This window comes from Lathyrus oleraceus, chromosome 3 (genome assembly GCF_024323335.1).
Source record: "Lathyrus oleraceus cultivar Zhongwan6 chromosome 3, CAAS_Psat_ZW6_1.0, whole genome shotgun sequence".
NCBI classification, from domain to species: domain Eukaryota; kingdom Viridiplantae; phylum Streptophyta; class Magnoliopsida; order Fabales; family Fabaceae; genus Lathyrus; species Lathyrus oleraceus.
Genome location: NC_066581.1, coordinates 35,515,178 through 35,527,796, shown reverse-complemented (window position 1 = coordinate 35,527,796; position 12,619 = coordinate 35,515,178). Strand labels below are relative to the sequence as shown.

Sequence of the window (12,619 nt, the reverse complement as noted above, 5' to 3'; positions counted from 1 at the left end):
TTAAGATGGGTGTATAACTCGAATAGTATGTAAGCATTTCGACTTATAAAACTTGTTACTTATTTTAGTTTTGTCATTTGGTTTTGTCCCTTGATACTTATCACCTTATAACATAATCTATTTTATATTATTTTTAAATTTAATTAAGTTATTTATATATAGAATTTTGGACGTGAGATAGAGTCACAAATTAGCATAACCTATTTTATTTTTGGTCAATATGAATATTTTTATATTAATTCAAAAAACAAATTGTATAATTGAAACTAATTCAACATTAGCTTAGCAATCTGTTTCTTAAGTTTAGGACTACTCAAATCCTTGTCAACTATTGTATCAACAATCTTTCCTCATATATTTGTATTATTTACTTTGTTTTTACGAGAATCATCATTCCTATATTTTCAAGTTTCAATAATCGTTTTCGCCGCTGCACTCTTTTAACAGTTGAGCTCTCCAACCTTTACCCTTATTATTTCTCATAATCCAATTGAATTCATCACTGCATTCCCCTGGGTCATGACTAACTTGCATCCATTCAAGAACTTCCATGCATTTTTCACTGTTCGCATCCAAAGAAGAGACGTTGAGTTGTTTTCACCCGAGTACAACAGTTGCACCTGCCATTATCCGTCATACCAAATTTATGAAGTCTCTCATTTGTGGCTAATCGGTAGTGACATGCTAGCCAGAACATGGAGATTGCTCTTGGACTCACCATGTTGTTATACAATGTTTTCCTCCATTCAACATTCTGATGTGCCTTCTTAATATATTGATACACCTTTGTTTCAAATTTTCTATTCATATAATTCCAACTTTGCATTTGATGAGAAACATCTCTTTGCTTTAAAATGATCTTGAGGATCCAAGAGCAATTCTGTGCCACATGCACATTCATCAGTTGACAGTTTTTTATATAATAAATGTGAACCCATTTTATCTATAAACTGTCTGCTTTTCAACTAAGGTCCCACAACAATTTAGCCAAATTTGCCTTGTTCCATTCCTCAAGAGAGACCAGGTTCAATCCAACTTGGACGTTAGGGGCACAAACCTATTTCCACGCCACTGGTGATTTCATGGTTACTTCATTCCCCCATACCACAAGGATGATCTACAAATAACATCAATCTTCTGAACTACCTTCTTTGGGAAAGGGAGGTACTGCATCTAATAGTTTGTAGTTGCCACATTTACACTTCTTATTAGTTGAATCCTGCCAGCATAATTCATGCACATCATAAGTTTATCAGTCAAACTCATATAGTGGTGAATTGATAGTTTTTTTTACTATTGAGAGGTACACTTAAGTATCTAAGAGGAGAGAGCCCTCAACAAAAGAAGTAACTTCTTGTATCTCTGCCTTTATTTTTGTTTTCAACTCCACCATAATAAACCCTACATTTGGAGGGATTCACATGAAGCCATGTAGCTTTAGAGAACTCTATGATTTTTTCCATCACCAATTCTATGGATCTTGTGTCTCATCGAGCAAATAATAGAAGGTCAACTGCAAAGCTTAGGTTGATGATGTGAAGCTTCTCACATTTAGCATGGAAATTGAAATCAGTGACTTTTCTCATTTTTTACAAAGTTCTATGCAAGTACTCCATGACAACCACATAGAGCAGATGAGATATTGAATCTCTCTACCTTAACCCCCTTTTAGCATTCATATACTTGGTATGTTCTCATCCTATGTTGAATATATACTTGGGAAGCCAACTTCTTTCAAGATTTTCTCCAAAGTCATCTAGTCCACTGTGTCATATTCTTTCTGAAGGTCCAGTTACAACATGCATCTAGGTGTACCTACATTCCTGGTGTATCCTTTAACCAACTCATATGCAAGAAGGATATGATCATGGATATGCTGCCTAGACATAAAAGATGACTGATTATGATTTACAATACTGCTAATCACTTCCCCCATTCTACTAGTCAAGATTTTAGAAATTACTTTATAGATGGTTGTGCAACAAGATATGAGCATATAATCTCTAGGAGTTTTGGTTGTGGAGCTTCTTGGAATGAGTTTCACCAATGTGTTATTGATAACCCTATACATTCTCTAATGCTTGATTTTTTTTTTGTGTGACAAAAATGATGCGATTTTGACGAAGGTTGGAGGTTTGGGGTTAGGGCTTGGTGAATGTATGAAAGTAAATGAGAGAGGAAAGAGATGATGAAATGAAGTGAGATAAATAAATGAGTCAATGAAAAAGAATTAGATGATGTCCCGGAAAAAAACGTGATATAAAGGATAGGATTAATGAGTGAAAAAAAGCGTGATGTGACCTTTAAAAAAAGTAGGATAATGATGGAAAGGGAAAAAATAACTAAAAAAAATGAATTGAGTTGAGCAAACAGCCTCAAAAATTATTTTTTTAGGAACATTCATGAATCAATTCATTATCCAATTCACATGCTGATTTTTTTTTTAAAAATTAAATGAAAAGTGAAGAAAAATGAACTATAAATGTTTAGAAAATGGATTTTAATGCAAAACAAAATAGTTTTGGTGAAAATTAAAAAATTTTAACAAAAAATATTAAATGCATGAAATGCAATGATTAAATGAATGAATTTTAGTTAATAGATGAATGTTATGTGAATAAACTTACATGCAATGCCAATTTATACAACAAGCATTCAATGAAAAATGATAGAGAATAAACACACATGCGACCGTTTTTTAAAATTGTAAACGCATACTTACTCCCCTTTAGATGTCTCTTAATGTGTTATCCAACAAATTGTTTTTTTATGGCGATCCAATCTCGAGGAAGTTTGTTTGAAGTTTCTTGTTTATTATCCTCTTGTTCACTTTCCTCTTTATCATCTTTTGGAGGATATACTTTTGGAACATCGTTGTCGACTTTATCATCTGAGATAACACATTTGTTGTTGTTTTCATACGTAACGAAGTTGTGCTCTTTCTTGACAAAGTCAATGAATAACGACGCGCCACCCGTTATATGACTTGAACACCTACTATTTAGGAACTACATCTTATTTGCAGCTGTAAGACATTCCTACACGACAATCAATAATAAAATATAGATCCCCAATTAGAGTTGGGTCCTTGGGGGTTAACGCTAGGACTCTTAGGTTTTCATGCCATGAGACCATTTGGATTTTTTACATTCCAAATGTGGCATTTAGGCCTAATGTGTCATTTTTCTCCACAATAATGGCACACAACTATAGGGGAAATTTTCTTTCTATTCTTTCTAGTAACATGAGCGTTTTTCTTACTTTGTTTTCTAAAACTTTGCTCATTGTCACTTGAACTAATAGATGTAACAGTAGGTGTTTTAGTTAATTGTGTTATTTGTCCCTTTAGATTTTCTATTTTAATTTTTAAACAAGGAAAAGTAACACACTTAACTAAATTTTCCTTTTCATTTGAGAGGATATTTTCTTAAAAGATTTTAACACATCATCATGCATCTCATGAAATGCCTCAGATAACTCATTATAAGAAGGTAAAGAATGAGAATCAGAGTCACTTACATCATAGTTCTTTTGCTTGTTTTGAGGCATCAGATATATTTAGCTACTTCTTCGTCTGAACTTGAAGAGGATGATGATGAGTATTCATCTTCTTCCCAAGCGATGTATGCACGTCGTCCCTTTCCCTGGATTTCAGACTTGTGGTAGTTTTTATTTCCTTTGCGCTTTGTCGAATTTGGACAATCACCTTTGTAGTTGTCATACCCCAAGATTTGCCATCCCTTTTTCATTTTTCATCTGATTTTAGATTGTGATTCATCTGCACACATTCATGCCAAATACATGTATATCATTCATTCATATTAGCATTTTCAAATCATCATAGATTCAAGGTTTATGTTATTTATACCTAACAAAAGCATATGATTTGCCCAAGGTTCAAGCCCTAAGGACTTGGGTGGTGCAATCAATTTTAAAAGCCTATCCTATGAATCAAGGCATGAAACCCTAGTTATAGATGCTTGACAATTATGGCCCATTTGGTCTGGACTTGATTGAAGAGCCCTTTTGCTTGGTTTGAGATCTTGGTTCATGTGGCTTACATATTAATCTTGGATCAATTGTGGAACCCCAATTCTTGAAATGGGGCATTTGATCACTTTGGTTTGCATCATGCCATTGCCATTAGAGTCATTCATCAAGTTTGATCATCTATTGACCAGGGCTTGTTACGTGATTATTTATTTGATGGTTCATTTGGTTCAAGGCCTTTTTTATTCAAGTCTTATTCAAGCTTCATTCAAGTTGCATTCAAGTTCCCATTCAAGTCCATATGTTATTCAAAGTCCATTGATTTAAGGAGAATTCAAACATGATGTTGGAGGGAAGACTTTGGTCAACTGTTGACTTTTTGGTCAACTAGTTGACCAAAGTCAACATACCTAATCCTTAAACCTAATTCCAATTTCCCTTTGTTTCTTCACTCTTCTATCTCCTCCATTGTCTTCAATTCCAAGCTTTCTTCATTTGCAAGCAAGCCATGCCATTTCCATCATTCTTGACTTTCATGGTAGCTTCACTCTAATGCCTTGAAGTCATGACCAAACTACAAGTAAAATCCGCCTTGCACATCACCAAAAACCTGCATTCAATGTATACTAAAGCATCAATGCATAGAGTACTAACATTGCATAACATTTCTCTTCAAATTGTTAATCATAATAGTCCAAGTTTGCTTTGATTTTCACCAATTCGCATAGTGTTCCAATTCAATGTTAACTAACCTAATACTAACTTTTTCTTCTCATAGCAAGTATTGGCATGATCCATTTACAATGCAAGCATAATCACTCTAATGACAAGCTTCATATGCATTCCAAAACCATGTTACGATTTCAACCTAATGCATGACTGACCTAAGTCAACAAGTACAATAAGTAAACCACTGCAATAACATTTCCAGCCACATGAATGCATATAGAAAACAATTTAATATAGTAGACAATTTAAAATCTTTCAAAATCTAGAGAGAGAGAAAGATATTATATATATATAATATATTATATTAATATATATATATATATATATATATATATAATATATATATATATATATTATATTATATATTATATATATATATATATAATATATATAAGAGAGAGAGAAGAGAGAGAGAGAGAGAAGAGAGAGAGAGAGAGAAGAGAGAGAGAGAGAGAGAGAGAGAGAGAGAGAGAGAGAAGAGAGAGAGAGAGAGAGAGAGAGAGAAGAGAGAGAGAGAGAGAGAGAGAGAGAGAGAGAGAGAGAGATAGAAGAGAGAAGAGCGAGAGAGAGAGAGAGAGAGAGAGAGAGAGAGAAGAGAGAGAGAGAGAGAGAGGTGAAAAACACAAGAGAAGCTTTTTCAAGCTTTTGAATTAGGTTTTACAAGCAAAAGCTTTTTCCAAAACAAAACACCCACAAACAGATTAATAACGAAGAGATAAAAACACAAGTATTTTTATCATAGTTCACTTGAAACTCAAAGCTACTCTAGTCCATCCGCCAAGGTGATTTTTCCTTATACATAAGGACTTAATCCATTATAATCAACAAATTACAATCATCACAAGAATAACCTTCTTTGTCTTCTCAAGGATCCAACTATACCCTATTCTTCTTAAGGACTCACAAAGAACAACCTTCTTTGTCTTCTAAAGGACAACCTCCTCAAGGAATAAAATAAATAGTTTGAATAATATTTTATGTGTTACAAGTTGCTTCAATACAAGCAGATTTTACACAAATCAATTACAAACACATAAAGAAAAATTGTGTGCAAATAAATGATAGCTTTTCACAAAGAAATATACTTGTCAAAATATTGTGTCAACTACGACGTTTTATTCAAGTCTCCACGTCTCACTTATATAGCATAAGAAGAAGACCATTAGAGGGAAAAAAGGAAAAAGCTCATAGGTCGATTGTCCACTGTTGGATGGGAGAGGAGTGATACTGCTGTCATACCCCAATTTTGTCCGGGCATATTTAAATTTTCATACAATTGATTTCATTTTTATTTTGCATCATATGCGTAGCATGACATACATTGCATCATGAATAATACCTAAAATATCAGTCAGAATGAATTTATTGAGAATACAGACAAATCGGTTGAATCATTTCTCAAGAACATGCAAAAATTAGCGGGTAAAAATTTTCAAAATTAAAATCACAGACACCAGTATTATTAATCTACGGTTCATATAGTTTAACCTGGTATGTTCGTTGTATTTTTCAGCGACTGTTTCGATGGCATTTTTACTCGCCTGAGCCTTTTAACCGGTGCAAATTTATTTCAGAATTTGAAGAAACGCTGTATTTTTTCAATAAGTGTATTTTGTGCTGATTCTTTTAAAGCATCCGATTTAATTTTTTCGAGAAAATTAACGCCTGACTTTTATGCGTATTTAATTGTTTTATTTTTTGTTTCTATGCACAAATTTTCAAATTAAATAACTAAAGTTTTACTTAATATTGATTAAGATTTTAATAAGCATTTTTTTAATAGTAAAAATAATATATTTTTGACATTGGATCCTCTTTTTTAAAAAATAAATAAATAATAAAAATAGCCAACATTGAACAAATTTTTACAGTTGGCAAAATCCACCTATTTCCTCACGTCTATCTCTCCCTCACACTCCCCAACGGTCATCTCACATGCGTCCTCACACCTCATTTAATACCCACTGACTCTCCTCACCCAAAGAAAAAAAACTCTTCTCTCTCTGACGCTTCACACACTCTCTCTCAGAAATGAAAAAAGAAGCGAAAAGAGAAAAATTAAAAAAAAGCTGAAAAGAAAGAGGGAGGTGAAGCACTGACTTCTATTTTCTCTCTCCCCAAAAAAATCCCTTCATCTTCTTCAATCTCCATTTCCGCCTCTTCATCCACCCAACCACCTTCTTCGCCACCATTCACAGCCGTAACAGAACTCACACCGACGAAACTCCTTCATCTTCACAAACCACCATCCATTGTTTCCAACTTCCGTCTTCATCGCCGTACGCCCAAACCCAACCTTTTTCTCCCTTCGATTTCACTGCCTCTCTGTTAAAACCGCGACTCGCAACAATAACCCGTCGCACCCCTCAATATCTCCTCCGCCGAAATCGCGACACCATGAAAAACCGTCGCCGGTAACCACCCTTCATCAACCACTTTAGACCGCCTCCGCGCTACCCTCCTCCACCACCGTACCTACACACACCCGCCGTTAAACAAACAACGAACATCCTTCACCTCCTCCTCCGTTCGTGATTCGCGTCGGCAACCGCACTCCAACACCATTCACCTTTAACCTTCACACAACAACTCCATCCACCTTTAACCTTCACACAACAACTCCATCCACCTCTCAAACCCCGCCGGCAAATAACCTTCGCCTCTCTTTCCGTTTCCATCCCCGTCGCAAATCACTCACCGTCAACACTATTTTTACTTCTGCGACTCAACCCGTCACCAGCCCCAGCGTGATAGTTGTTAATCACCCGCGTCTACATTTACCGTCTGTTTGTTATTTCCATTCTAACATATTCTTTTCAGGAAAATCTATGCTCTCAAAATAAAGATCCGTTATTGATCCTTCGATCACTGTTGGAAAGGCATGACGCGCAGATGAGTTAAAGCTAACTTACTACGTAGGCAACAAGACTACGTGAAGCTAGAAGAAACCAAGATAAAGCTGGAAAAACTCAGTACAAGCTATAATCACGCTTTATTTTCGGTTGGTCTTTTTTTGCTTTTCGGTTATGAATTGTGTCGAATGCGCGTTCATTATTCAATCTGTTTATAATGTTTTAAAATTTGATATGGTTGAAGCTAGCAGAATGTTGTTATGTTATGTTTTAGCATGCTGATTTTGTTTCAATTCGGTGTTTAATGTACACATATGTATAACTTTAAGTATAGCCATTACATCTTGTATTGTTGTGAATGGTTTATGTGTTGTTGTTGTTTACATGTCGGCGTCGAAATCGGATTTATGATGATGGATATTCAATGCTGGTGATCATGTCGCAGGTGTGAAGTTTTTAAGTTTGTATGTCGATTTTAGCACTCTGCAATTAATTTTTGGGGCTGTTGGTTTTCGTTTCATTTTTCCTTCCGTTAGAACTACTTCCACAAGAGCATGACATGAGACCAAGGCCCACATTATAGAAATGCAGGTTTGGGGCTTAAAGCCTCAAGTGAAATTCAATGTTCAAATAAATCTATTCCCAATTAAAATCATTTTTTTGTTTAGTAAGCTTAATTTTTATCCATTAATTAGTTTTGGTTAAGCAAGTTTGAGTAATTCGATTATGATTGATAGAATGTATATATTTAGATTAATTTTGATAATTGATTGCTTGAATGAGCTAATTCAGTTTTTTAACTAATTAGATTGCCTAATTATCAACTAAATAACAAAACAACTTAAAATCAATTTTTTCAATAAACCTAAATTTGATCCAATGTTGAATAATTTGTTTCAAAAACTCAACTAAATTCACATTGATTCAGGTTCGAATTATTTTTGCACAATCTTTTCATAATTTAAAACTTGGATGAAAAAGAATATAAGAAGCGTACGTTTCACTATTTCTCAATTACTCGAACAATTGGCGTACGCCATATTGCTCGAATATTTGTCACCCAATTAAAACTTTAACAAAATACCAATTTCAAATCACTTTCTCCAAATTAACTATAAATTCTAAATCCTTTTAATTCCAAATTTCAGATAATATAAGGATGGGAGGCGTTCGCCTCATTATCTTTCGATTGTTCGAATAATTGGCGTACGCCACATTGCTCGAATCTTCGTCATCAAATCAAAACCACAACCGAATAAATTCAAATCATATTTTAGATCAAATCCAATTTCACAAAATAAACTTTAACTTAAACTCCAATAGGGAATGGGAGGCATTCGCCTCACCATCCTTTGATTGTTTGAACAATAGGCGTATGCCACATTGCTCAAATCATCGACGTTTCAAAACCTACCAATTCAAAATTCAAACTATTTTCGCAAATCAAATACAATATCTAGGGACATATCTTTTACAATTTAAACCTTGGGTGATAAAAGATGGGAGGCGTTCGCCTCGCCATCTCTCAATTATTTGAATAATTGGCGTTCGCCACATTGCTCAAATTATCGGCTTCCGACTAAAACACGCTAAATAAACTTGGATAAGGGAATAGGTGGCGCTCGCCTCATTATTCTTTGAATAAGCAAGTAGGAGGCGTACACCTCACTACCGTGCATATTCGACATCCACAAACCAACTTTCAAAAAATAATTCAAACGAAAAAAAAAGAGTAGAAGGCGTTCGTCTTATTATTCCTCGAAAGAATTGGATGATTGGTGTGCACCACATTGCTCAATCTTTCATCGTTCTTAAAAACACCTTAAAACATCAAACCAAATTTCTCGCCCCCGAGTGATCGAAACCAAAAACACCTAAACACATCAATTCAACTCGTCACCCCCGCGTGACCAAAACTCTTTCAAAAAGAACACTGTCAATCCTTTCTAATGCGCACAACAAACCAGTGCTAGAGCCTCCACCGAGAGTAGACAAGCCAGCGTTTAGCCGTTAGAACACCGACTTACACAGTCGTGCATCAAAATAAAACACACAAAATATTCGTAGTAGCCCGAACTATGAATGCTCTGATTTCCTTATTGCACCATAAGGATACGTAAGCAGGAGATTGCTGTATCTTCGCGAGCACACTAATAAAAAACCTCCTATTTCCCCTCCTGAGGTCTTCATCCATATCTATCATCAATTCCGATTACTCGAAGCAAGCGAATAACATTCAACTACCAGTCAAATAGCAAATTAGACTAAAGGTTCCCGTTGAGTACAACGGTCGTAAGGGGTGATAATACCTTCCCCTTGCGTAATCGACTCCCGAACCCGAATATGGTTGCGACGACCATTATTCTTTTTTTAGAGGTTTTCTCGATATTTTCCTATTCCTTCATGGGAATGAATAAAGTTTGGTGGCGACTCTGTTTCGAACAACATTTTTTTCCGCGTTCCATCGCGAGGGATCACATTATCATTTTTGAGGTGCGACAGACTGGCGACTCTGCTGGGGACCCTACTCCAAGCAAGAGAGAGTCTAGCCTAACTTAGTCCGATTTTGCTATGATTGTTAGAAGATATTATTTTCTTCCATGTCTGTTTCTCTGTATCTTATTATGATTGTTTATGTAATTTGTATGATGCTTTGATATGGGACATAATGTTTGCTGTGAGATAAGCTCCATACCCGAGCTTCGAGAAGAACTTATAACCCGGAGTTGTGTAGTATTGAAACAAGGGGTGTACACCTCATTGGGACAATACGAAGACTCCACCTAGAGTAGATCTGTTTGGAGTTTCCATCACAATATGGCTAGCCCATTATTGTGGGGAGGTTCTAGATACGATCCGTGACTCTAGGGACCTCGCCTTAAACCCAGGTTTTATTTTCATGATTGGTGATTATGTAGTATTAAACCGAAGGGTCTACACCCTGTTCGAACAATACGAGAATCCCACTTAGATTAGATCAGTGCAAACTCCCATCACGATGTGGCCAGCCCACCATTGCGAGGAAGTTTTAAACCTGATCCATGAGTCTAGGTTCCTTCCTTGAAAACATAACTTTAGAACCTACCTTTGGGGAATTTCTTGTGATCAGAGAAACCCATATTTCTTCCTATTATCTTGACGTACCTAACGTGTGAATGACTTGAGTATCTGTATTCCTTTGTGAACAAATGGCAAAATTTCATGCATTTGCATATCATAAGCATGCATTGCATATCATTGTCCAGAAACAAAAACTTACATCATATTCTATCCTTTGTTCAGTAACGCTGACTACTCGACACCGGTACGAGACACGCCGCAACTACAAGATGACACTCGAACAACTGGAAGAAAACCAAGTCTCGATGAGAACAGACATTGACTCCATGTAGGCAAATATGGATCGCTTGCTGGAAACTATGCTACTCTTGGCCCAGAAGGAAAATGATGCTAAGACTAACGCTGAAGCCAGGAAAGTTGCCGCCCAATTTGGATCGCCATCACTTAACATCCCTGGAGTAACTAACCTTGATGGTAATCCTTCCCATCCTGGAGGAGGACCCATCCCTATTCTTGTTCCCATGGTCAACATGAATCCCCATGAGCATTCTGCTACATCTGCTCGACATGGATCCATGATGGGTGATGAAGATCCGTATGATGCTTTCTTCATGCCACAACCAGGCAAACCTGTTGTTGGAGGTCTCCTAGACCCTGCTGTTGAGAGACTCCATGTTCTGGAGGAAAAATTCAAGTCCTTGGAGGTTCACACTACTCCCGGTTTGGATGCCGTCGATATGTGCTTGGTGTCAGGCCTCGTGATTCCGCAGAAATTCAAATTCCCAGACTTTGACAAATACAAAGGGATCAGCTGCCCTAGGACTCATCTCAGAGCCTACTATCGCAAGATGGGTGCCCACATCAGTAATGATCAACTTCTGATTCACTACTTCCAAGATAGCCTCAGTGGGGCATCCCTGGAGTGGTACATGCAATTGGAGAGAGGTCAGGTCCAATCATGGAGAGACCTTGCTGAAGCCTTCCTTAGGAATTATCAGTATAACACCGATCTAGCGCCCAATCGCACCCAGCTGTAAGACATGACTCAACGCAACAATGAGTCATTTAAGGAATACGCCCAGCGATGGAGAGAGCTAGCAGTTCGTGTCCAACCTCCTCTTCTTGACAAGGAGCTAATTGATATGTTTATGGGAACTCTGCATACCCAATACATGGAAAAGATGGTGGGCTCCAGCTTCCCGACTTTTGCTGAGGTTGCCTCCGTGGGAGAACGGATTGAAAGCCAGATCAAGAAGGGAAAGCTACCTTGTGCTGCTAATGCTTCAAGTGGGATGAAGAAGCCTTATCCTAATCTCCCAAAGAAGCCAGAAGGTCAGACCAATGCCATAATGAGAAGAGGAGGATATATGGCACCTCCATATGCTCATACGCCTTATCATCAGGTTGCCGCGGTCATCCCGACACCATATCATCCACCCTATCAACAACCATATCAACAACAATATCAACAACCATATCAACAGCCGGCTTACCAGCAGCCGTATCAGAATCAACAGCAACATGCTCCACCACAACGTCAACCTAACCAACAGAGGGCAAGGAGGCTAGAAATACATTTCGATCCTTTGCCAGTACCATACAACAAGATCCTTCCCTACCTGCTAAAGGATGAATCAATTGTTTTGAAGGAGCTAACACCTGCAACTCCGCCATATCAACAGGCTACAATGTCAATGCTCACTGCGAGTATCACATGGGTGCCCCAGGGCACACAATGGAGAATTGCAAGGCTTTAAAACACAAAGTCCAAGACCTGATTGACAGTAAGGCAGTTACCTTCACACCAGTTAGGCCAAATGTTGCAACAAATCCCATGCCAGCGCATGCAGAGTCGAGTGAAGCTCGAAGATAAAGCCTCTCACCAACCTGAACAAGCAGAGTAGTTCCTGATGAAGCCAGCTCGATAGTGAATCAGGAGATGAAGTCCCGTTTCGTTGAATGAAGGCAATCATTATGCCATTTTTACC

The 12,619-nt window shown here is 37.1% G+C and overlaps 1 protein-coding gene across 1 annotated transcript; it reads left to right on the top strand.

Annotated features, from left to right (window-relative positions):
- Positions 1–11,803: 11,803 nt before the first annotated feature.
- Positions 11,804–12,388, top strand: LOC127129510 (uncharacterized). The gene has a single exon (XM_051058677.1). The coding sequence runs from the start codon at positions 11,804–11,806 to the stop codon at positions 12,386–12,388; it is 585 nt and encodes a 194-aa protein (XP_050914634.1).
- The last annotated feature ends 231 nt before the right edge of the window (positions 12,389–12,619 follow it).